At 35.3% G+C, this 27,995-nt stretch overlaps 1 protein-coding gene across 1 annotated transcript in view; it reads right to left on the bottom strand.

Annotated features, from left to right (window-relative positions):
* LOC144450553 (SEC14 domain and spectrin repeat-containing protein 1-B-like) overlaps nt 1-26,290 on the bottom strand; it is a 35,715-nt gene extending 9,425 nt beyond the window's left edge. The window contains exons 1-6 of the mRNA XM_078141197.1: nt 26,173-26,290; nt 20,283-20,345; nt 11,383-11,497; nt 1,116-1,206; nt 446-559; nt 50-166 (exon numbers count right to left, since the gene is read on the bottom strand). Of these exons, the coding sequence (XP_077997323.1) occupies nt 50-166; nt 446-559; nt 1,116-1,206; nt 11,383-11,497; nt 20,283-20,345; nt 26,173-26,290 (618 nt within the window). The remainder of the gene's footprint in view (nt 1-49; nt 167-445; nt 560-1,115; nt 1,207-11,382; nt 11,498-20,282; nt 20,346-26,172) is intronic.
* Nucleotides 26,291-27,995: the final 1,705 nt, after the last annotated feature.

Below are 27,995 nucleotides of genomic sequence, written 5' to 3'. Positions count from 1 at the left end.
TGTGTGAGGGCGCCCTAACATGACGTAGCTTATCACTAGCAATACCTACCATTCTGCTTTGTAGCCATTCTGAATGGTTGTATATAAGATAGCCACCAAAGTCTGCTGTTAGTTGACTTGGGTCTACGTATCGTGTCAGTTTGGCTACACTGGAAAACATCATCACCTGAAAATAAACCAAATGTCAACACTAAATTAAACTGTAAAATACATCCTTATCATCCCTCTCCCTTTGTGGAAAGAAAGGAGAAGAGGCCCCACAATGGCTGATCTTTCAGTCATGGGTCATGTGCGCTTGGCTACACTCCAACACATACGAACACAAACCACAATGTACAGTATACTAAAAATTTATAATTTGCATTTGATCACGTCTAAACAGATGTTTTTTAACTACCCTATTTATGTTTGTTTTGTTTAGTTTTTGTTTTTGTTTACTATTTACCTCAAAGCCAAGTTGTGCTTTCTCTCTCTTCAAACTTTGACCAGCTTTTTGTTTCTCCCAGAAAGCTTCTGGTTTCACAATACCGACCATGTACACTTTTTCCATGAGTACTTCCTATATGGGGTGAAAAACACATGGTTTTTAAAAATGAATTTATTATACATACAAAATAATTCTCAACAGATATTATATAATAATGTTGGTTTTTATATAGTGCTTTCCCACTCTGTTCTCAAAGTGCTTTACAGTTATTACCCCTGTCATGGATCTATAGTGGCACAGCAGCCCTTTACTTTCTCAACTCCTTGGGGAGCATACAGTCTACTGCAGCCTTTGTAAGTGCATAGGATTAAAGCACTCACATTGCAACACATGCTGTTCCAGTCCAGTGTAAGCAACAACATCCAGGTACTAGAAATTAACAAGTATGTTGCTAGTCTGGTGTGAGTCCATTGGAAAAGTGACTCTTAAAGCTGCATAACTGCAACTGAAATTGAAACTGTTTCATTAGATATAATCACTTACTTGTACAGTGTTTTCGCTAAGGGCAGTAAGTAGGTAAATCTACTGGGGTTCCCATGTCATTTTACCTGGGTTCCCCAACCCTAGCAAAAACACTGTCGTAATATCGTATACTCTGATAGTATAATGAATAACTGTACAAGCCTACCTGTAATAGTTTGAGTACTGGTCTGACATTGTTCCATGAACTACCACGTGCATCAATAAGAACAGTGAACCCTTGAGACTTGGCTTCATCACTGTGTAATAATAAAGAAAATAATATTTCAGTAATTTGCAATAAAAATATTACTTTATTATGCATTATATAGATGATTATGTTTATTGAGACTTAGCTTGGTAAATTTAATTGTAAAGACAACATTATTTCACTGATGGAAAATACATTGTTCATGGTCCTAATAATCTTGGACAGTGAAATATTGTAACTTTGGAATAGTAAATTCTGGTCCATACAGTGAGCCCTCTAGCCAAATTTTGTTGTTGTGAGTCACATTGAGAAAACTGGCATTTCTTGTGAGTCACCACATAGTAAGAGATAGGGCAACACCAAATTTTGGTGCATCACTAGAAATTGTGTGTGTCAGTGGCACATCAAATTGGCTTAGATGGCATACTGATCATCACATACATGTAGTAAGAGATAGGAAAACACCAAATTTTGGTGTTTTACTTGAAATTGTGTGCGTCAGTGGCATGTCAAATTGGCTTAGAGGACACAACTTGGTCCATAGGAGATGGATCACAATGTCACAATTGTTTTAGAATTTACTGTTCCACGGTGACTTTATTTTACTGTCTAATATTTCAATAACTTGGTGTAAAATTATCATATTTTTATCATGTACATGTACTATGTTTGTGGTCAAATGTTAATTGCTGTGGAAAAATATACTTTTGTTTGAAACACAAAACTGCAAAGTAAAACCTGAAATTTTCAAATGAATGCTTCAGTGATTGTTGACAGGATGACCCCTTTTAAGAACCTATGACCTTATCAACAAGTTATCCTAATAAGGTATGTCTGTAAGTTTGCATATAACCTTTCAGTTTATTTTTATTCTACAATACTTCAACAAAAAACATTTTAAAATCAAAGTTCACATGCGTTGTTGCATACTTTAGTTATTTGTTGTTGTTGTTGTTGTTGTTGTTGTTGTTGTTGTTGTTGTTGTTGGTAGTGGTGGTGGTGGTGGTGGTGGTGGTGGTGGTGGTGGTGGTGGTTTTGTTTTGGGGGGTTTGAGGGGAGGGAGCTCAGAAACTTGTTTGCTTCTTTGTAGGGGAGTTAGAGCACAGCTGGCAATGTCATCATTAACCCTCTACATTAACCCTTCCAGTAGCCAACACATGATTATGAGTTGTTAGTGCTTGCCTGCATTTAGCAGCACTGAGCAAGCCTGATGATAGATGAAACAATAAGTAACTTTACTGTGTGTAATGGTGTAAGCATTAACCTTTCCAGTAGCCAACACATGATTATGAGTTTAAAATACCTGTCCTAGGTTTAATAACACTGACCAAGCACTGAGCAAGCCTGATGACAGATGAAACAGAAAATGACTCTGTATAGCTGTACTGTGTGTCATATGGTGTAGACATGAAACCTTCCAGCAGCCAACACAAAGTGACATGCTTATGAGTAGTTAGTGCCTGCCCTAGGTTTAATAACACCGAGCAAGCATTGTTTGTACCTGCCCAACATTAACAGCACTGAGCTAGCCTGATGACAGATGAAACAGAAAGTGACTCTAGAGCCTTACTATATTAGTATTCAGAGTGTTCCACAACATGACCTTCCCTGACAAGTATGTCACCTACGACCCTGATACAAAAACAAATGTGCTATGCCGTACTATAAGTGGTCAGTAAAAGGACGTCTTGCAACAACAGTCATGAAATAGATATTAACATGACAAAGGTTGAAATATGCAGTTAATTCCCTGGCTGACTTTAGGCAGCTATCTATCAATGGATATTTTATACTACTATAAATGGACCAAATCAATTATCACGACATGATCATACTACGCATTCCTAACTGTTGAAATCATTCACTGCAAATTCAACATTATAAGTATAAGCTAGGTATTAACTACAGTCTACTTCCAGTAATGTGTTGTGGGGAAAATCTATCACAAATTACAAAGTTTTATCCAGAGAGGCTGTGTGGAAGGAAAAAATATTTAGTTAAATATAACATTCATTTATACTATTGTTATATCAATTGCTTTTTATTCAAAAATAGAGAGAAAGAGAGAGAGAGAGAGAGAGAGAGAGAGAGAGAGAGAGAGAGAGAGAGAGAGAGAGAGAGAGAGAGAGAGAGAGAGAGAGAGAGAGAGAGAGAGGGGGGGGGGAACACGGAGGGACAGAGGGAAAGAGAGACAGAGACAGAGAAGAAAAATCTACATTATGTGTTTGATAAGTTAAAGAATCAATAATTTCCACTAGCTGACTTGCAAAAAACAACTCTTCTTGTTTTACCATACAATGTAGATATGGTTCATAGGTTTATGTGATATATTACTTGCACTAATTATACCGACTACTATTGTGCTACACACTAACTTTCTAAGATTGTGACACATAAAATAAATCTCCTGGGAACTGGTCATGAAAGAGACTACTTTTACTAAGGGACCAATTAACGTCACTAGACAGTAAGTAACTCTTTATGGGTATTTTCCTGACTATAAACAATGTATGTGGTATTTAGTGGTATTTATCTGAGTTTAACTGAGACACATACTGTTACAATAAACCTAAGACACATACAATAGAGAGTTTGTAGGAAATCCAACTACGTCAGGACATTTACATTCTTGCATCAATCGATTGCTACATTTAGAGGTACGTCAGAACATCTGCATTCTTGCATCAATCAATTACTACATTTAGAGGTACGTCAGAACATCTGCATTCTTGCATCAATCTACTACTAGATTTTGAGGTACACGTACATCAGAAGTTGGCATTCTTCCATCAACCCTTTCATGACTAGAGACGAGTTTTAAATAATATGGGGACCCAATTTATATGAATATTTTCATAATTACAATAATATTACTTTATTAGGAAGTAACATGTCTTTAATTCCAGTCTAAAATGAAGTTGATATATGCCAAAAACTTACATAAAACAAGAATTTTGTCCAAACAATTTTGGTGGGAATGTTTTCAGTATTGAAGGGGTTAATTAATCTCTACTACAGTGAGAGACTGCTTATAATGACCAATGAAATATATGGATACATTACAGTCAGCTGTTACGATACTGACAGCTCTTTAAAATACAAAAAATGTACTGTTGTTGGCATTTTGTATCATTTGACATGTTTGCAATAGTTTTATGATTCTAGCACTTGTTGTTATACAGTGCATGGTTTTAACTTGCTTGAACAAAACACTGTTCACCATTTGACTTGCAGGACAGCACAAGAATTACTTTCAAATAAACTAGCATGGTATCACCTTGACGTCAACACCAAGGCTAGCCCAGGGTTTGGATTAAGATTAACACCTTGACATCAACACCAAGGCTAGCCTAGGGTTTGGATAAGGATTAGGATTAAACTATGATGAAAACAGAAGAAATACAAAGATAACAACATAACATAACATAACATAACATAACATAACATAAAATGCATCATATATCAACAAACATCAATTTCTTGCAATATTTTTTTTTCTTTCTATATGATGCTTTTTGCATTCCTCCACCGTGAATAAACTGTACATGTACATGTGCATAGAAGGTGTACATTATCATGATTTTTTTCTTCATTTTTTTTAGAAATCTTTTTCACGTTGTCAACTTTTTTAACTTTTGGGGAATTCACATTTACATTTTCCCACCAAAAATACTCTGGTCAAAATCTTTCCTATTTTCAACATATTTGAAGTAATCTCAGACTTGAATAATAGCAATGCAATTGGGTTTTTTTGTGATTTGTCTGAAAGTTTTCCCTCCAAAATAAAGTTACATGAAATTCTTATTTCCCAAAAGTATTTTTGATGCATTCAAACTAATTTTGGACTGGCATCTGAGAAATTATGTTTCCATGTGACTTCATCTAAAAATTTTGGTGAAAATTTATAATATTTGATAAATATGTATTATTTTTCTAAAAATGTCAGACGAGGTTAAGTGTACTTGACCTACAGATAGGTCATGTCAAGTCAGGTCAAAGGTCATGTCAAATCTGAAGACCTCTCCTGACACTACACATATCTGGGTGAATGCATTTACATGCTTTGTCAGCTTTTTGTAGTATTGGATGTCAATTGAGGTGATCATTTTACACAAGCAAGTCAAAATTTACACACTTTTAGAAGTTTTCACAGGTATCAGTGTTTAATTGATCTGTATATGTAAGTACACTGAAATCCATGCTTCAGTTAGTAGATAGCATTTTCAAACATGTCAAGGCTGATACATGTTCATATACACCTATGTACCTACGGCACTGTTCAAGAATCACTTTCAGAGTGAGATAGCAGGCTAGCTATGTGTTATCGCTGGACAGCATATGTGTTAGCAACTTGATAGATTACATGTAATACCTGCACCAAACCGAAGTTAATGCACAGCGAGCCCAGTATTAACATCAGACTGGTACTAACACATCACCATTATAAACAACTACAGGAACTGCAGGGCCTGCAGCAGGTCATTTTAACCACAGGGTAATATTGCATAGATTGTTGTTTCCTAAGGAAAACATTAAACAAATCCTGCTACTAGTGCTACAAATGTATCATTATAGACTTTATACTTGAGGATAACATTATTTCTATAAAGGTAGGGGAATATATTCAAGTCAAAAATGATATCATATTTAGCCTGTAGACAAGGAAAACAACAATTTAAGAAAAATTACTACTAGTACTACTTCTCTGCCTGAAGTCTACTAGATTTGTATTTAAAAAATTAGATTTCACCAATCGTTACAAATGTTGTTAGATTTGAAATTTAAGCCAACAGCTAAATTTTTAGTCTGGATGCCAATGTGGTCTCTAAACCCACGATGTAAATCGCAACTACCGTATAGGAACTAATTTGCAGACTACTAAATTCTAGTCTACTGTAGTCTACCCGTAAACTGAATCAGTAGGAAACATATACTTGACAGAAGCTGACCACCAACAGAAAACTCAATTACTGTGGAATTCACGTTGTACATGTCCTTTACTAGTATTTCACCTATGGAATTTAGTTTTACTATCTAAGCTGTTTAATACACATGTTCTGTTCTCCCTCTTGGGATTTAGAAACAGACTTGTTTCCATCACCAGTTTGTCTAGAAATTATACACATGGGCTCGTTTTCAACAATCTCTCTCTCTTTCTATGTATAGTCAATTGGACAAATTCTAACTAAAATTCTTGGTACCTGCAATAGCAATTTTCTTTATGGTTGTAATAAAGTTATATATAATCTAGTCCAGTTCCTGATGGACCGTATTCCGTACTACGTCATCTTTGTACTACATGTATACCATCTAGTCAAGCCTGTGACTCAAGGCGTTAATTGTGGTTCAACCCCATGGTGAGCGAAGCATGAATGGCGCATGTCAGTAGTAATCCATCACAAATTGACAGGCCGTCGTCATCTTTCTCATGTTTCTACAGTATCTAGGACTGATATGATATGCAAATGTCCAACCAGGACTCCACCTCCAGTCTGTTTAAACTAAAATCACATGGGGACACAACGACATCATCATGTTTATATGAACGCTGTAGGAGGGAGCACAGAATTCTGTGCAAGAGTAATGGGATTGACTGTATAGTATGAAGATAACGTAGTACGGAATATGGTCCATCAGGAACTAGACTATATGTATATCTAATCTAATCTATGACAGACAAACTTGTAGTGTAATATTTAAACTAATGTTTAACAGTTGTAAATTAACAGGACCTCACCCTACATCACCCATGACATCACTACACCCTCCATACACACATTTCCCCCTTTATCTGACACTTTATCTCAATCTGTCTACTTTTTAGATGTCTCCAAGGATACAACAAAGTGTGCTATCGGAAGCAGATTTTAAAGACACTATTAATTTCAGTATTCAATAAAATGTAGTTAATATTCCCTATGGAAATTAGGATGTCTCTTTAGGGTATCTTGTCAACCATTAGCAGCACAACATTTGAGTTTCTCATTATAACAAGCCATTGAGAATGACATAGTCCCCGCTATGATTGGGTTTTAAGGAATTAGCACTACTCTGATCACGCAACAACACTTGTGAACCTAAATCAAACAGACTTAGATATGTTGTGTCTGCTTGTCGGACATGGAACATGCCTACAACAATAAAGGATTGGTCGGGTATGGGGGATCATATCAATATGAAAATGGATATGCAAATGTATGTCATAGAACACTGTCCTAATACCAACTCTGAATGAGATCTGTTCAAGCATGTCTGAGTTATGGCTTTGGACATGGAAAATTCACAAACAAAATGGCTGCCAGGCAGCCATATTGGATCGTATCATGACGAAAATGGATATGCACATGTATGTCATAGAACACTGTCCTAATACCAACTTCGAATGAGATCTGTTCAAGCATGTCTGAGTTATGGCTTTGGACATGGAAAATTTGCAAACAAAATGGCTGCCAGGCAGCCATATTGGATCGTATCACAATGAAAATGGATATGCACATGTATGTCATAGAACACTGTCCTAATACCAACTTTGAATGAGATCTGTTCAAGCATGTCTGAGTTATGGCTTTGGACATGGAAAATTTGCAAACAAAATGGCTGCCAGGCAGCCATATTGGATCGTATCACAATGAAAATGGATATGCACATGTATGTTATAGAACACTGTCCTAATACCAACTTTGAATGAGATCTGTTCAAGCATGTCTAAGTTATGGCTTTGGACATGAAAATTCACAAACAAAATGGCTGCCAGGCGGCCATATTGGATCGTATCATGACAACAATGAATATGCACATATATGCCATAGAACACTGTCCTAATACCAACTCTGAATGAGATTTGTTCAAGCATGTCTGAGTTATGGCTTTAGACAGGAAAAATTCACAAACAAAATGGCTGCTAGGCGGCCATATTGGATCGTATCATAAAACAAATTGACGTGCATATGTATGCCATAGCATGTTGCCCCTGTACCAAGTTTGAAAAAAATCGGTACTGGCATCTCCAAGAAACGGCTGCGGACGGACGGACGGACGGACGCACGGATGCACGGACACACGGACGCACGGACAGACGGAACCCAATCCATAAGTCCCCGTTCCGGACTTCGTCCGCGGGGACTAATGAAATGTTAAGTTTTCTCCCAGTTACACAACATACAATGTATAGCCGTATATCTTGTTTCTATTTTGAAAGAGGGCGAGTGTGAAAACTATAAACAGTTAACACTAATAATAGCATTGCGCAATCAATATGCAAGTTTCTATTATATATTATTACTCATACGAGTCATAGTAACAGTCAATTTTTTTCTGGTTACATAGCATCAGTGTGCCCTCTAAGCCAAGTTGATGCGCCACTGATGAACACAATTTCTAGTAATGCACCAAAATTGTTGTTCCCATATCACTTACTATGTGGGGACCAGTGTGCCCTCTAAGCCAAGTTGATGCACCACTGATGCACACAATTTCTAATGATGCACCAAAATTTGTTGTTCCATATCACTTACTGTGGGGACCAGTGTGCCCTCTAAGCCCATTTCATGCACCACTGATGCACACAATTTCTAATGATGCACCAAAATTTGTTGTTCCATATCACTTACTGTGGGGACCAGTGTGCCCTCTAAGCCAAGTTGATGCACCACTGATGCACACAATTTCTAATGATGCACCAAAATTTGTTGTTCCATATCACTTACTGTGGGGACCAGTGTGCCCTCTAAGCCCATTTCATGCACCACTGATGCACACACTTTCTAGTGACACACCAAAATTTGTTATTCCCTATCTCTTACTATTGGGTGACTCACAAGAAATGCCAGTTTTTATTATTTTGACCCACACCTCCACAACAACAAAATTTGGCTATCGTTAGGGAGCACACTGCATAGCATACAATGTGAACTAGCTCAGCAACATTCAAAAGAGTAGAAATAACTTACAAAATAATAATACAGTACATTTATATTTTACCTATTCTTTACAAAGTTCTACAAAAAGCTAAAATAATATCCCAACATAGCGTTGATGTTCTTACACATCTATTTCAATGTCTATTTCAAAATTAACAAAGCACTGCATGCCATGTTAGTTGAGAGGTAATTCTAAGGAACATTAATAGAAAATATATTCTGATCAGCCACAGACATAGTTCACATACATATAGTTGTCTGGTAAACCACAGGGATTCAATGAGTTTAATACAGGTTTAACATGTTTTGAATACCTGACATTTTCTACCTAGTTAGGACCAACCAATGTTTACGTCTCAAAATTCTTAATTTTGTCAAAATTTTTTAAACCTTCTATCTGTATTTTAGACAAAATGATCCATATTTAAATATACTTATACCAAAATATGTCTATACAGGTTTGACTTGTCTTGAATTTAACATGTCCTGACATTTTATTCAACCATGTTAGTACCAAGCGACATTTTACCACTTCAAATAATTTTACTAAAATTCTTATTTTGTCAAACTTTTTGACATCTTTTCACTTTATTATAGACAAAACTTATCATCCATATTTATATGTTCATACCAAAGTTTGTCTTTACACGTTTAACATATCTTGAACACATGGCGTTTCATTAAACCTCGCTAGTACCAACCAACTTTTTATCACTCAAAATAATTTGAACAAAATTTGTTTTTGTCAAAATTTTGAACATCTTTGAACTTTCTTTTAGACAAAACTTATCAATATTTATACTTTCATACCAAAATGTGTCTTTATAGGTTATTTTTATTTTCAAATTAGCTTCAGGAGAGCTAAAATAAAGTTGGCATTTATAACTGGTATGGCGTGTGAGAGGTTAATGTTTTCCACTCGCTATCTAACCTTGTATCTATAAGGTTACATGTTCATTAAACACACAGCTACAACAACACCTTGTTGTCTGTTGGTATGTAAGAGGGTGTGATTTTGTACATTGTGGGCAAATTCCATCTAGTTGATAACACAAACAAGGCTGGCTTGTTTTCAACTAAGTAAGACACATACATAATGTCCCTGTCTGTCTACTAATAATTTAACATTCTATGCAAGTCAATGACATATGGGGCATTTTGTTTAGCAAAGTACTTAGGACAGACCTTTTTCTGTTTCAGTCAACCATTTCAGTGGCGTACCCATAAAAGCTAAGCGGTATTGTATGGTGTACATTATACGACAACATCCTATTTTTAGAACTTTATACCATGCCACATGCAAACCAAATTGGTGTTTCAACAAAAAATATAGAATTTATAAGCTAGTCATTTTATGTCATAAAATACGCATCTATAAGTATGTCATAGGTCTGCATGGCTCAAAATTTGAGTCAAAACATTAAAAATTGTCATCATTTTTTCCCAATTTTTCATAAATTATGCTTATGCATGTATATAATTAAATTAATCCCCCAGTAGTTTTCATCATGCTGCCAGAAAATACTCATGACCTAAGGTTTCATCACTAATTGTTTTTGACTCGTATTAGTGACAACACTGTCCTACTCATATTTTCCTTGGCTATCGGTAAAAGTTTTCAGTGATCGACAACTTTGCTTTTCAGGACTCTACAAGTCTATGGTAGCAAATCATCTATATCCATAGCCAAAATAACCTACAATTTAAGTATATTTGATATTTTTTTTTTTTAAATTTGATATTTTTTCTACAATACCAGTTTATGAGGGCTTTCCAGGACCATACAAGTATGTAATCAAAATCTCAACAAACATAGCCAAAATAACTGACTACATACTGTATTACGATTTAGAAAAACATAATTGAGCTATTGTTCCCACAATACCAGTTTATGATGGCTTTCCACTACCATACAAGTTTGTACTATCAAAATCTCAACAAACATAGCCAAAATAACTGACTACATACTGTATTACGATTTAGAAAAACATAATTGAGCTATTGTTCCCACAAGACCAGTTTATGATGGTTTTCTAGGACTCTAGAATTAGTGATAGCACAGACATAGCCAAAATAAATGTCATACAGTATGATTTACAAAACATATTTGAAATATTTTTTCCACAATATTTGAGTTTATTAGGGCTTTGCAGGACCATGTTCACTATGGCAAATATCAACAGACATAATCAAAATAACTATTATATAAAATAAATTCATTTACAATTTTAAAACATATTTGATGGCACTATTTGTTTACAACATTTCTTGTTGACCTTGTGACCTTGTGACCTCTGTGACCTTACCTTGGTATCTTGGCTAAGTAGGCAATACATGAGGCAAAGTCTTGAGCTGAAAGGTCGCTGGGGTCAGAAAGGTTGGGTATGGATATGATGGGTCCTCCATGTCTATCTTTACCACCTGTGGAGAGACAAATTAAACATTGACAATTACCTACCTCTCTAGATAAAATGGTTTGTGTACATGATAAAATGAACATTGACAAGTGTAAAGGTCCTATTACACATGCAATATTACCTGGTAAAAGATAACACGAACAGTAATTTTCACCAACTGTTCAGTGATTTTGTGTACATGATAAAATGAAACATTGACAAGTGTAAAGGTTCCATTACACATGCAATATTACCTGGTAAAAGATAACACGAACAGTAATTTTCACCAACTGTTCAGTGATTTTGTGTACACGATAAAATGAAACATTGACAAGTGTAAAGGTTCCATTACACATGCAATATTACCTGGTAAAAGATAACACGAACAGTAATTTTCACCAACTGTTCAGTGATTTTGTGTACATGACAAAATGAACATTGACAAGTGTAAAGGTTCCATTACACATGCAATATTACCTGGTAAAAGATAACACGAACAGTAATTTTCACCAACTGTTCAGTGATTTTGTGTACACGACAAAATGAACATTGACAAGTGTAAAGGTCCTATTACACATGCAATATTACCTGGTAAAAGATAACACGAACAGTAATTTTCACCAACTGTTCAGTGATTTTGTGTACATGATAAAATGAACATTGACAAGTGTAAAGGTCCTATTACACATGCAATATTACCTGGTAAAAGATAACACGAACAGTAATTTTCACCAACTGTTCAGTGATTTTGTGTACATGATAAAATGAACATTGACAAGTGTAAAGGTCCTATTACACATGCAATATTACCTGGTAAAAGATAACACGAACAGTAATTTTCACCAACTGTTCAGTGATTTTGTGTACATGATAAAATGAACACTGACAAGTGTAAAGGTCCTATTACACATGCAATATTACCTGGTAAAAGATAACACGAACAGTAATTTTCACCAACTGTTCAGTGATTTTGTGTACATGATAAAATGAACATTGACAAGTGTAAAGGTCCTATTACACATGCAATATTACCTGGTAAAAGATAACACGAACAGTAATTTTCACCAACTGTTCAGTGATTTTGTGTACATGATAAAATGAACATTGACAAGTGTAAAGGTTCCATTACACATGCAATATTACCTGGTAAAAGATAACACGAACAGCAAATTTCACCAAAAAATACTGTGGTTCAGTGATTTTGTGTACATGATAAAATGAACATTGACAAGTGTAAAGGTCTTATTACACATGCAATATTACCTGGTAAAAGATAACACGAACAGCAAATTTCACCAAAAAATACTGTGGTTCAGTGATTTTGTGTACATGATAAAATGAACATTGACAAGTGTAAAGGTTCCATTACACATGCAATATTACCTGGTAAAAGATAACACGAACAGTAATTTTCACCAACTGTTCAGTGATTTTGTGTACACGATAAAATGAAACATTGACAAGTGTAAAGGTTCCATTACACATGCAATATTACCTGGTAAAAGATAACACGAACAGTAATTTTCACCAACTGTTCAGTGATTTTGTGTACATGATAAAATGAACATTGACAAGTGTAAAGGTTCCATTACACATGCAATATTACCTGGTAAAAGATAACACGAACAGTAATTTTCACCAACTGTTCAGTGATTTTGTGTACATGATAAAATGAACATTGACAAGTGTAAAGGTCCTATTACACATGCAATATTACCTGGTAAAAGATAACACGAACAGTAATTTTCACCAACTGTTTCAGTGATTTTGTGTACATGATAAAATGAACATTGACAAGTGTAAAGGTTCCATTACACATGCAATATTACCTGGTAAAAGATAACACGAACAGTAATTTTCACCAACTGTTCAGTGATTTTGTGTACATGATAAAATGAACATTGACAAGTGTAAAGGTCCTATTACACATGCAATATTACCTGGTAAAAGATAACACGAACAGTAATTTTCACCAACTGTTCAGTGATTTTGTGTACATGATAAAATGAACATTGACAAGTGTAAAGGTCCTATTACACATGCAATATTACCTGGTAAAAGATAACATCAACAGCAAATTTCACCAACTGTTCAGTGATTTTGTGTACATGATAAAATGAACATTGACAAGTGTAAAGGTTCCATTACACATGCAATATTACCTGGTAAAGATAACATGAACAGCAAATTTCACCAACTGTTCAGTGATTTTGTGTACATGATAAAATGAAACATTGGCAAGTGTAAAGGTCCTATTACATGCAATATTACCTGGTAAAAGATAACACAAACAGCAAATTTCACACAAAAAATACTGTGCTTCAGTGATTTTATGTACATGGAATGATTGCTTACTCATTTGAATACAGGTACTCAATAACATTTTTGTTGACTTACACAGGATATAATAACACACAAGTAGTCCAATGTTTCTTAGCACTGATTTTTCAATCTATACGCGTGTGTTTAAACCTATCACACATGAAAAAAAAAAAAATTTTAATAAAATAAAAAATCTACCTACTCCACTATTCTAAAATTGAGGGTAATCAGAACAACACAATTTGTTAGGCCTAATCACTGGTACATGCACTTACATAATATTTTTCTATCCAAAACATTTGTTATTTTACTTACTACTAATACTAGTATTTTGGGGACTTCACTTATCTACACCCTTTTGCATTGAATTTCTTACTAGTCACCTTTACTAGTCTAGTGCTATCCATGGCATCAAATCTCATGATCTCTGTGGTAAAGAGATGATTCCATACTACGGATAGCATCTAGTCTTACAGAATTAACTTACAATTTTATAATGGATGTTCCACAAAAATACATTATGTAACTGCAATGTTTTTAAGAACTTATTCCTTACATATGGGAAGCCGTTCAGGCCAAAAATATTTTTTTATTTTAGCTGTAGTATTTTATATTTTTCGTACTTACAAACTAATTTTAACAGTTTATGTACTTTTATTCCATGTTCACATTATTTTAATTGAAATAAGTTTGCATTTATTTGAGAATATTGTTTTATTTTTCGTCAAACCAGAATTATTTTAAGGATTATATATAATTGAAAGTCAAAATATATTTTTTGTTAAAGTTTTTTATTTTATTTTTTAAATTATTAAAAAAAAAAATTTCAACTTTTTTTTTTTCCTTCCCAACTTTTTTTTTTTGGCCGAGTCTACTGACAGGCGCCGGTGCAGAGCACGTCGTGCTCGTACCAGGCGCCTGTCACGAGTACGAGGCGTGACCTTTGACATCACGTTCTCTACCTTCGGTCGCTCAAACATTATATCAGATCTCAAAACTGTTAATTGACGTGTGATAGTATCTGTTTTTTCCAACAACCGCGACTTCAGCCGCGTACGATCCATGTGCAACGGGTAAAGGTATTTCCAATGGGTTAGTCAGGTACTTCTAGTACGAGCGCACATGTTGACGTCGACCTGCTGTATTACATACGTAGACGTGTCGTTCTCAACTTTTCATGATGTATGCTTGTGTACTCAGAACACCGAGAGAATGTACTAGTATACTACAATGTACGATGAAGTAAACTGAATCTTTACAACAACAACAACAACAATGATAACAAGGCGATAAAAGCTGGTTTAGGTTGATATGTAATACAGCAGGTCGACGTCAATATGTGAGCTCGTACTAGAAGTAGTACCTGACTGACCCGTTGGAAATACGCGTTCGCTTTTCCTCACGTTTTTGTTCCTAAAGCTGTTTTGCTCACGCTCACAGTATAGTGTACCATCTTATTTCAATTCTGGTCAGTTTCACAATAATGAATGTAATTGTTATTGATGCAACAAACTTTAGTTGTTTTAGATTAACTCTACCTTTACCCGTTGCACATGGATCGTGTCGTACTACATCATGTAATTTACATCATACATGCGGTCGATAACCTTAACGTGACGGTGTACACATGTGTGTACGCGGCTGAAGTCGCGGTTGTTGGAAAAAACAGATACTATCACACGTAAATTAACAGTTTTGAGATCTGATATAATGTTTGAGCGACCAATTTCAAAGGTAATGAGAAGGTGTATTTGACGCCGAAACACGTCGTAATGGATGTCGAAGGACATGCCTGTCACGAGCACGACGTACTCGTGACAGGCGCTGGTCAGCAGACTCGGAAAAAAAAAAAGTTGGGAAGAAAAAAAAAAAAGTTGAATTTTTTTTTTAGATTTAAAAAAAAAAAAAAAACTTTAACAATTATATATAATGCTTAAAATAATTCTGGTTTGACGAAAAATAAAACAATATTCTCAAATAAATGAAAACTTATTTCAATTAAAATAATGTAACCATGGAATAAAAGTACATAAACGGTTAAAATTAGTTTGTAAGTACGAAAAATATAAAATACTATAGCTAAAATAAAAAAATATTTTTGGCCTGAACGGCTTCCCATACTTACATGTCATACCTACATTGTATTACTTACTACTGGTAATCAATTTACCTAAAGTTTATTTTTTTAGACCTGTTGCCCCCTGAGTAAGAAATTTCCTACAAAACTTTGAACTGTTATATGTAAACAATGTCTATTGTTATGCAAATTAAGTCAGTTGTTCACAACCAATTAACAAATCCAAAGGTCAGTCTGTATACAATATGATGGCCTGAAGGCAACATGGTAGCCAACACAACACTTTGAAATACTTTGTATCAATGGTCAATTTAATCAACCATGAATGTTCTCACAGTTGTTTGAGACAGCTTACTTTGGTTGCAAATATAGCCTTAGTCTACATCAGAGAGGTCAAACAGTTGTATGTATGTCAAAACTTAACAACATACAAAGTTGTTCAGTTGAAAGTATGTACTGCCCGTTTCCTATTAGTGTTCATTGGCTCTGTTTTATAAAAACCATGCAGAAACCAAGAAGAGACTGCACATGCTAAACTTAAGAAAACAAGATTGAATGAATACAATTTCTTGTAACATTTTATGTAAATAAGATTGAACGAACTAACATATGCCACCATGCTGACATCAAATGTGCACATCAAAACATTGGCACAAGTGTCTGCATCTAGTTGCAGTATATTTAAATGGTTTATGTAATTTAGACAAAATGTAGCAAGAAGTTGCGATATTGCTATCTTAAAGTGTAGAATGTACAGTTTCTTATTGGTTTCTGCATGGTTGTATCAAACTCAGGCAGTGAACACTAACATGAAAGGAGCTGTAGTCTCTTACTCTACACCCAAGAAAGGTCAACAGGTCTACATGGTTGTATCGAACAGTCTGTGAACACTAACATGAAATGGGCTGTACTCCTTTATTTACATCCAAGAAAAGTCAACAAGTTTTAGGTGTTGTACGTAAAATGTGACAGACTGATATAAATATATACATCTTTTGAAATTTAAGTTTTGCTCCGATCCACTTCAGCACTGCAGGAAAACAATCTAGCACTATTGTACATAACAGATGGAATGCTTTAATATGACATTATTCAACACATGACACACATTTATGATGCAGGCATTCAGACAGGTTTGTTTAGTGAATTTTACTGGTGCCTGTTTAATCATCCACTGTAGTATAAATACATGTATATATACAGTCCTAGTACAGTTATGATAATATTGCTGACATGAAGAGGTCATGTCCTGAAAGCACTGTTATCTAATGTGCACAAATGATTATATTGTCATTATGGATTTTATATCATGCATAAGCCAAAAATATGGAATATACACTCTATGTAACAACAACGCTTGTCTATGTCATGACAACGCGAGTCTACGTCACTGGTTCTGTTCTGTCCGAAATATAAGTCAAAACGTTCAAAATTACCATTATTTTCCCCAATTTTTCTTTCATATTACTGGCGCTGGTATCATTATGTTATTCCCCAATAGTTTTCTTCACTCAGCCGAAAAATACTTGTGACCTAAAGGTTGTCACTACTCATCTAGTGACTCGTAGTAACAAAGCCCCTTAGGTCACTTGTATTTTCTTTTGCTAAACAAAGAAAAATATTGGGAAATAACATCGGAATATCTCATAAATTTAATAAAATATGACTTCAAGACAAAATAGTCCTCAATATAAGGGTGGTCTGTAAAATCTACTTGGGTTCCTATGTCATTTTACGAAGGTTCCCAAACAAAATTATGGTAGATTCTATGGAAAACACTGCTACTTTTACCCCTCACCCCTTTCTAATAGAGGGGTTCCTAAACCTTACACAATACACTGTTTTACAGGTCTATTACTCACCAAGAAAGTCCTTGGCAAACCTATGAACAAGTCAACGTCTGTTTCTTTGAATATTACAAGCTCAGTACATTCCTTAAATGGGTCTATTAATAAACCTTTACATGTACATATACATAGCTCAAAGACTTGTTGTGGGCTTATTATCTCAAGTTACACATGTACATGCCTTCAAACCGATGCTGGTTTGGATAGTTTGAGATCGTAAAACCACAACAAGTTTCCAGGAGACTTGGCTATCTACCTGACTCAATTGACATATTAGCTTCACAGTACAGCCTGCTCTGGTGATTGACATTTTCAAGCCAGATAGCCAGTTCTCTGGGCTAGTCTCAAAGTTATCCTTACGAACAAACCCATAATTAGTCTGGATGTCAATGGGAAGGATAGCACTAGACTAAAGAGAGATCTTAAGATTTGATGAAGTATACATGTAACACTATACTAGCCCACATTTGAATTACAAGCTCAGTATGTCACATTCCCAAGTGGGTCTGGTTTGGATAGTTAGAATCATACAACTAGATATGTACAACAACTTGAACAAGTTTCTGGGCTGCACTTATAAATAAAAACATGTTTGAATTCTAATCTCAGTTCTGTACCACATACATGTACCCAAAGACATGTAGGCCCTTTATACATGTAGTAATGCCTTATCCTACACTTGTTGTGGTCTGATAATTTCAAGCTACATGTATCTAAACCAATACTGGTTTGGAAAATTAGAGATGATATGACCACCGCAACAAGCCTCTGAGCTGAACATGCCAATGTTTAAATTACAAACTCACTACTTCCCTAAATGGACCCATTACCAACCCTTTATAGTACACTTGTGGATTTCAAGTAAACATCATTGACAAGCATGTAAGTATCAACTGGTAAAGTGGTGTGCTATATTGGTTTTTGTGTTTATTTCTGAAGTGTGTAAACATGAACTTTAAATCTCTTCTGGTCAAGTTGAAACACCCTCTGACATTCTTCCTCCAGAAGTCAAATTTATTTCATTATACAACAAAATTTAACTGCAGTGTAGCCAAGTCTCTGGGCTACTCCAGATAGTGGGACTGTGATTGAGAAAAGCTTACATAAACTTCAGAAATAAAGCAAGAATGAAATTGAATATTCATGGTTTTTGGGTTCATACATGGTTATAAAAAATTCTACTCATGAGTCAAAAACAATTCTTGGAAACAAACCCCAAAGTTTCACAAATGTTGGTATTTGCTTCCAAGCATTTGTTTGACTCTGTGACTAGAAATTTTCATAACTACTCAGAAATGACATTTTGAATTAACCTCACCTTAATCATTTATGTCAACACAAGCTATTTAATTCACAGTACAAACACAAATATCCTAGTATCTCAATGAATTGGAATGTTTATATTTACACACAGAAAACTTGTTAGCATGGTGGGAAAAATCACATATAAGTTGTATCTAAACAGCAGGTACAAATTAATAGCATTGACCCTACATAGTGAAGACAAGTCCAATGTAATTGATATCCTTCCTGGGATCAATTATACTTCCACACAATTTCACAACAATTTGAGAACATAATTGGAATCAACTTTGACCTTGAAGTTGTTTTTGTATTTTTCAACACCAAATGCCAGACATTCAAAAAAGGGCAACTAAACATTTCATAGGACATTCCAGTTAATAATCTTGTGATTGTTTTATAATTTGATAATAATGGTGGTACAAATTTTCATAAAAAAGAAATGATTTTGTCTCGGTTTTAGAACCCACTTATAGAGAGGGAAAATCTGGTCAAATTTCACCTCATTTCTTATGTACATGTATGACCATCTTTTTGTTTGAAAACCCCAGTTATAAATTTGTAGATTTCACTTTCTTTATCCCCTTGATACTTACAAATATTTGGGGAACTAACAGTGTTACAGGTAGTAAGTAGGTAACTCGATATCCCCAGTCATTTTACCATGGTTCCCTAAAAGTGTTTGGTTTAGGTGATATTGAAGTACAGGTAAAGTCTACCCGAGTTCTGTCACTTTAACACTCATACGTTCTCAAACAAAATAATGGTACAATGTACATGAATAGGGAACTATACTAAGCTGATTTCTCCCTCTCCGTTACATTTCAAGATTCACTTTCAAACTTGGCAAGCATCAGGCTAGCCCAGTACTAAAACCAAGCTGGGACAAGGCCTCACCAATAATTAAGAGCAACTGGAAAGGTTAGTGCCTGCACCAGCCTTATGTGAACACCCTAGTGCAGTGGTAGGGAGTCAGGCTGACATCAGGCTAGCAGACTATCAAGGAAGGTTTTTTTAGCTGCATTGTACATCAGTACACCAGGAATCTGACAAGACGTCAGCAACAATTTGTGATTTGTTTTCCCAAAAAATATGTTTGACTTTGTGACTCAAGGTTTTCATAGGATACTACCGTACAAACAATGTACATGTTTGAGCCCAGAGTCTATGAACATTATTTCTTGTTAGATATGTTAGGTTCATTGAGTTGTACTGAATTGTACTACATCAGTATACAAGGAACGTAAGGATATGTTACCTACCTGACAGATAAGCCACTCTTGAACGTAGTACTTCTATAATCTGAGCTGCTTCCATGGCTTTAGCTGCAAAAACATGACAAGGGAAAATATTGAACTGAGTAAATGTAGATAAAGCCGGAGAGGAAAGTTTTCCAGATGGTAACTTATAATCCGATCAAGTGGTTTCTATAGCAACTACATTTGTACATGTACATGTAGCAGTGGATAAAACAAAGCAACACCGTGAGTGTCTACAACCACCACTGATAAACTTCTCAAGATAACATTAGCATAAGACAGGGATCGCTTTCAAGGAAACATTAGATGAATGTTGGTGACGTAGTCTAAAGATGGTCAGGCATGACTTGACTGGATGGATTAATTTCAAATCAACAAACATAGGGGAGTGATTGGGTGTGAGTGATTAAACTACATGTACAAGGCTTGCCATCAGATCTGAAGATTGCACACAAGGAGGTATTAGGAATATGGTATGGCAAGCTGATAAATTATGATTTAGTTGCCAGGTAACTTAGACAAGCTTTTCAAATGTCCTATTAGGAAGATTATGAAAGATACAAGATATCACTCGTGAGGTGGGGGGGGGGGGGGGGGGGGGGGGCAGATCACACCAAAATATATTAATAATTGCAATATTTTTTTTTCTTTGCATATTTGAATATTGCATATTACTTTGTTTCACTTAATAAAATGGTAAAAATTATCGTGTGATTTACATGTGTTCACTACTGGATCACAAATAATTTATTTATTTTTTTGATTACTTTTTTTTTTTAGTTTTATGAATTTATCACGAGGGGAAATAAAGGATGATAAATAAAGCAGTACTGATGATATCAATAAATAAAAATTGAATATTTTGACAGTATTGGGAGGTGGTCTCACCCAATCTACATATTTTGTCTAAACACCTATATTCACCTGAAATGTGACTTCATAATTTTGACTAAATTCTTACTAATTATTCAGACATTCCACATAGTATTATAAGATATTACGGTTCAAAGTTGTTCAAAGTTATAAAATACATGTATATACAAAACGTACATTGTACAGTCATTCTAATGATTAATTGCTAAGTCCTCTCAGGTTACCACCTCCCTTGTTCTACTTGGCATGAAAGTGAACTTCTCTAACCCTACTTCAGAACTTGAAGAACTTATACAGCTCCCTCACTCTACTTGATTCAAACAAGACATACTATACATTCTGTTTCAGAAACTGAGCTCTATTACAGCTAACTTGTTATACTTGGGTGTAAAACTGAATTGTTATAACCTTAGTTCAGAACTTGAGTGCATTTACAGTGCAGCTCAAAAATTACTATTTCACTGGGCTAGCTAGTTCAGTGCTAATACAGGGTCAACATGTTGTTAACAACACCAGGTTGGTACTACAAAATGTAACAGTTCACCTGGTGGCCAACACGTGTTACCGGTAGCAACTGAAAGGGTTAATGCCTGTACCAGCCCTATGTTAACACCAGGCTTGCTCAGTACCAACTCTAAGCTGGCACTAACACCTCACAAGCATGATTTTAAGTTTAACAACTGGAATGGTTAATGTCTGTACCAGCCCTACATGTATGTTAACACCAGGCTTGCTCAGTACCAACTCTAAGCTGGCACTAACACCTCACAAGCAGGTTTTAAGTTTAACATCTGGAATGGTTAATGTCTGTACCAGCCGTATGTTAACACCAAGCTTGCTCAGTACCAACTCTAAGCTGGCACTAACACCTCACAAGCATGTTTTAAGTTTAACAACTGGAATGGTTAATGCCTGTACCAGCCCTAGGTTAACACCAAGCTTGCTCAGTACCAACTCTAAGCTGGCACTAACACCTCACAAGCATGTTTTTAAGTTTAACAACTGGAATGGTTAATGCCTGTACCAGCCCTACATGTATGTTAACACATGGCTAGCTCAGTACCAACTCTAAGCTGGCACTAACACCTCACAAGCATGTTTTTAAGTTTAATAACTGGAATGGTTAATGCTTGTACCAGCCCTATGTTAACACATGGCTAGCTCAGTGCTAAAACCAGGTTGGCTCTAATACCACACAAGCATATTACACATATAGCAACTGAAAGGGTTAATATCTGTACCAGCCGAGGCTAACCTGTACTACTGACTGACTAAACTGTAACATAAATACACATGGCAAATCAGACATAGATTCATAAGCTGTACTGAAATTACCAGCTAACCTTGTTCTACTGCCAATAAACTATACTAAAAGAACCCCAGCAAACAACATGAAAACCGTTTCCCACCTTTTGTTGTTCCTTTGCTGTTACACTGATAGAACTTTAAATATTACAAGTTATATAACTCCTATATGAAGCTCAGAAGCAGTTTCATAACTAAATTCCACAATAGAAGAATTAACAAGTGTTGCATAACAAGGTGATAAAAATTAATTCATAATATACTGATGTAATGATTAATGTAATGTAAAAATTACTGTACAAAGTTTGGATGAAAATCTTTCTTATGCTAACTTCTGCAAAGGGCTAATATATTTTTTGCATAATGCACGAGTTAATGTAATGCCCAAGGGACCCCACCTCAGGCGATATGTTACAAATGTGGGGGATTAGGCCGTGTTTGCCATGAAACAATGCGTGAGGGGGTGGGGCAATTGCCTCATATTGACTTCCCTAGTAATTTTCACAGATGTAAAAGAGTGGTTGTGTGTCAGTCAGAATTTTTGAATGCACCACCCATTGGGGTGTGGGAAATGTTGGGCGTTTTACTTGTTTTAGGTGGGGATTTTCCGGAATGTCTTGCCCCAGGGGGTGGGGCATTTAACAAATTTTATAAGACTAATTTCCAAATCCCCCACTATGCCCCGAGGTGGGGAGGGTGGGGGTTGACATTGACTCGTGCATAACAGTATCATCACAAATTACACATTTCTGACTCAATATGCCAAAGACACTGAGCTCCCTTCATCAGTGGGTCTCAAGTTCTGTCAAAGGAATCAAGTTCTGTCACACTTAAATATTGACTCTAGCAGCTATTACCGATATGTAACATCACACTCTTGAGGAAGAGTGCAATGTCCTCAAATTATTTGGGTTTACTATCTACATAGTAGAAATGTATTGTTTACAGTGGCATTATTCTGCCAAAGAATTCTCAGTGTAAAGTTACGTAAAACAAAATGGAGTATTGTGAATTATATACATGTAAAAGCTCACTTATTTCTCTTTTTGATACTGTTGCGAGGTCATACATTGTTAACCCAGGTGTTTGTTTGTATGTATGAATGGTATGTCTACTAGTTAGAATACATACACATACATGTACCAATCAAAGATCTGTTGTTCAGACCATCCTTAAATTATAATCATTCACATGTACTACCTGTCACTATCTGATTCTGTCTATAAACTATATTACATCACACCCACCTGCATCCCACCCCCTCAACACACCTGCACTACTCCCTAATCCATTCATGCATTCATAGTAAACCATGTACCTGACATGTACCACTGTTTTTGAAACTGTCTGAAACTGTAGGGTTGCTCTTTTTTGGTTTGTTTGTTTGTCTTGTTTCACTTCATTAAAACTGTTGTCCATTAATATTTACCTTTGATGTGAATTTGGAGATTGAAAACTGCTTTAAGTCAGCAACATATGTCTTTTGTTTGTTTTTCCTTCTGTTATTTTTGGTTTTGTTTGTATGATTACAGTATCTCTGAACAGTTACAATTATTTTGCAACTGACGATTGGAGACTACTATAACTTAATGACAGATGTGAGGTTTTTGGTTTGTTTGTTTTTTGGTTTGTGGTTTTTTTTGGTGGTTTTTGTTTTGTGGGGAAAAGGCATTTTTGTCTAATTGTTTGTTTGTTTTGCTTTGGGTTCATTGAGTGTGGTATCCCTTGATATTTACATTTATGTTTAGAGATTGTGATCTGTGTCATTCAGATCTCTGGTTACTTTTAGCTGTGATGTCTACTACAATAATTACAACGACTAGAAATCAGCTATTTCAAAAAAAAAATGTTCTCTAAGTATAATTTTGGGATGGAAGGCTGAGCTATATAAACATTTCTGAAAATGCAGACATACTTTACCAACTCATCAACTGTAACACAATTTGTTTAAATGACAATAATAGTTAGCACCAAATATCACTGATTAACTTGAAAAAAAATGCTTATCCTATACTTAGTGGGGATTACGTGCAGACACATACAAATGTGTCCTGAGATTGCATGCAATAGAGTAGAAATCCTGATAAAACAATTGAAGAGATACCAATTCACTTTTTCCTTAAAAAAGCCTATCCTATACTTTATGAAGATTAACAGAAATCACGCACCTTCAAGTGCAGACTTAATGATTCATCATTGTTTATACTGAGCATTACTGTCACTTTGTGGAGCACAGACAACAACACAACATATGAATATTTCAGTCTACTTGAAGTGGAAAGATTGCAATAAAGTAGTAAATCGTGATAATTAACAATGAAGAGATACTGCTTGACTGATAAACTTTTTTTTTTAAAAGCCTACCCTCTTGAAGATTAATAGAAGCCACACATCTAGGAGTGTAGACTAAACGAATTAATCATTGTTATACTCAACATTGCTGTCGTTTTGTGGCGCACAGGCAACAACAACAAATGAATATTTCAGTCTACTTGAAGTGAGACGATTACAATAAAGTAGTAAATTCTGATAAAAATTGACTACATACTATTCTTCACTGCTGCTTTATGGAGAGAATCTGCTTAATTGTACACTTACCTGTGTATTTAAACTTAACATGCAGACATGTAGGGTTGGGGTTCCCTAGGTGGGGTGGGGTTGGGGGTTACTCAAACATTTTATTCAGTAATTCCAACTTACATTTTTCCCATGTCATCAGTCTGCTTGGTGGTAAGGACCACTCTGAATCTGAGTACTCCATTATTTATGAAATATTACTAAACTTTTCAACAATTTGACATAAACTACTGCTGGTAAATAATTTTATTCAGTATTTCCAACTTACGTTTTTCCCATGTCATCAGTCTGCTTGGTGGTAAGGACCACTCTGAATCTGAGTATTCCATTATTTATGAAATATTACTAAACTTTTTCAACAATTTGACATAAACTACTGCTGGTAAATAATTTTATTCAGTAATTCCAACTTACATTTTTCCCATGTCTGCTACGTGGTAAGTACATGTACCACTCTGAACTCTCCATTATTTATGAAATATTACTAAACTTTTTCAACAATTTGACATAAACTTCTGCTGGTAAATAATTTTATTCAGTAATTCCAACTTACATTTTTTCCCATGTCATCAGTCTACTAGGTGGTAAGTACCACTCTGAATCCGAGTATTCCATTATTTATGAAATATTACTAAACTTTTTCAACAATTTGACATAAACTACTGCTGGTAAATAATTTTATTCAGTTATTCCAACTTACGTTTTTCCCATGTCATCAGTCTACTAGGTGGTAAGGACCACTCTGAATCTGAGTACTCCATTATTTATGAAATATTACTAAACTTTTTCAACAATTTGACATAAACTACTGCTGGTAAATAAATTTATTCAGTAATTCCAACTTACGTTTTTCCTATGTCATCAGTCTGATTGGTGGTAAGGACCACTCTGAATCTGAGTACTCCATTATTTATGAAATATTACTAAACTTTTTCAACAATTTGATATAAACTACTGCTGGTAAATAATTTTATTCAGTAATTCCAACTTACATTTTTTCCCATGTCATCAGTCTACTAGGTGGTAAGTACCACTCTGAATCCGAGTATTCCATTATTTATGAAATATTACTAAACTTTTCAACAATTTGATATAAACTACTGCTGGTAAATAATTTGATTCAGTAATTCCAACTTACGTTTTTCCCATGTCATCAGTCTGATTGGTGGTAAGGACCACTCTGAATCTGAGTATTCCATTATTCCTGATATGTTTCCTACACTAATACTAGAATCATAACCATCTTCTGATGCCATCTTGATCTGTAAGAAAACCATAAAAGTAGCTTTAACGTTGATAATTCACAGTTTGCCCAAATAAATTAATGTTACTTTTTATATAGTGCTTTCCCACTATGCTAAGAGCACTTTATATCATTACACCTGGCATGAAACTAAAGAGATAGTATAACCACACTTTCAACTCCCTGGGGAGCATACAATCCATTGCAGCCTCTATAAGCTCATAGGATGAAAGCATTCACAGTGCAACCTCTATCTTACCAGGTCCCCAATTATACAGCTGGGTTGACAGGGGCACAATTTTGGTTCAAATCTTGTTCAAGGGACTTTAAAAATTCAGACAAAAAATGGCAGCAACAACGCTCAAACCTGTCACTCTAACCATTAGACCATCGTGACTACGAAAAACCACCTTATACATGTAGTAGACACTGGAGTAGAGAAATCTTAAGTAACAAACAGAATCTGAATGCTGACAAGGTGTTGGCAAAGTTATCAAGTTCATGGTTAAATATACAATAAGTAAATTTCCTAGTTTAATGGCAACTTTGTAAGAAATTAAATCAACTGAAGACTTTCACAAGTACTATGTGCAACGTGTTATTTTTACCAAATAAATGCTACTTGACTCAGTAACTGAGGAAAGTGAAAGTAATTACCAATGAAGTCTTACATTGAACAAATAGCTTTTATGAGAGTTATGCAGAGCAATTGCTGAGGAATAATACCATCACAGCTCCAACAATACAGAGACAGACAGACAGACAGACAGACAGACAGACAGACAGACAGACAGACAGACAGACAGACAGACAGACAGACAGACAGACAGATGGATGGACAGACGGATGAACAGATGATGACAGACAGACAGACAGACAGACAGACAGACAGACAGACAGACAGACAGACAGACAGACAGACAGACAGACAGACAGACAGACAGACAGACAGACACTCACTCAGTATCTGTTAACCCCCCACCCCCACCCACCCTGAGCAAATATTAATAATTAAATGCAAGTTGACACAGTAACTCAGTGGGAACTTGAGGGAAGTGAAAAGAAATACCAATGAAGTCTTAAAACTAGTTTCTATGAGACAGTATATAGAGCAATTACTGAGGAATAATACTGACACAGATCTTACAATAACCCTGTAATGGTTCTTCACTCTAATTATTGTCTTGAACTTAGAGTTAACAATGCCCACAGAAGCTGACCCAGAGAATAGACACAATACAAGGCCAGTAGGGTTGAAATGTCGCAGCATTCACACCAAAACTTAGTATGCCTAACAGTCTCAGGTTTCTATTATGTAGCGCACACATATAACTTATTCAAATGCACCCATGCGTACAGTGTATTTTAACACCTAGGTTGTAGAGCTACCTAGTCACAAGCAGTTTTCTTGTACACGGGTGTGTGCCCAGACAAATGTAAATACATGAACATGCATGCTGTTTTGAGATGTGAAATATCGGTGAAAAGAATAAACATATCCATACAGTTATATTTATACTCCTAACTCTTGCATAAAAGGACAAAACATCAGAGAGTTGCCATATTTTACATTTATAACACCTAACTGAATCACAACCCACTCAGAGTCAGTTGCAATTTTCTTGTACATGGGTGTGTGTCAAGACAAACATAAATACATGTACAGGTACATGTATGCTGTCTTTTAGATGTGAAATAGCTAGTCAAAGGAATAAACA

The sequence above is a fragment of the Glandiceps talaboti genome, chromosome 20 (genome assembly GCF_964340395.1).
Source record: "Glandiceps talaboti chromosome 20, keGlaTala1.1, whole genome shotgun sequence".
Taxonomy (NCBI): Eukaryota; Metazoa; Hemichordata; class Enteropneusta; family Spengelidae; genus Glandiceps; species Glandiceps talaboti.
Note: the sequence above shows the minus strand (reverse complement) of the source record. Positions and strands in the feature narration are given on the sequence as shown.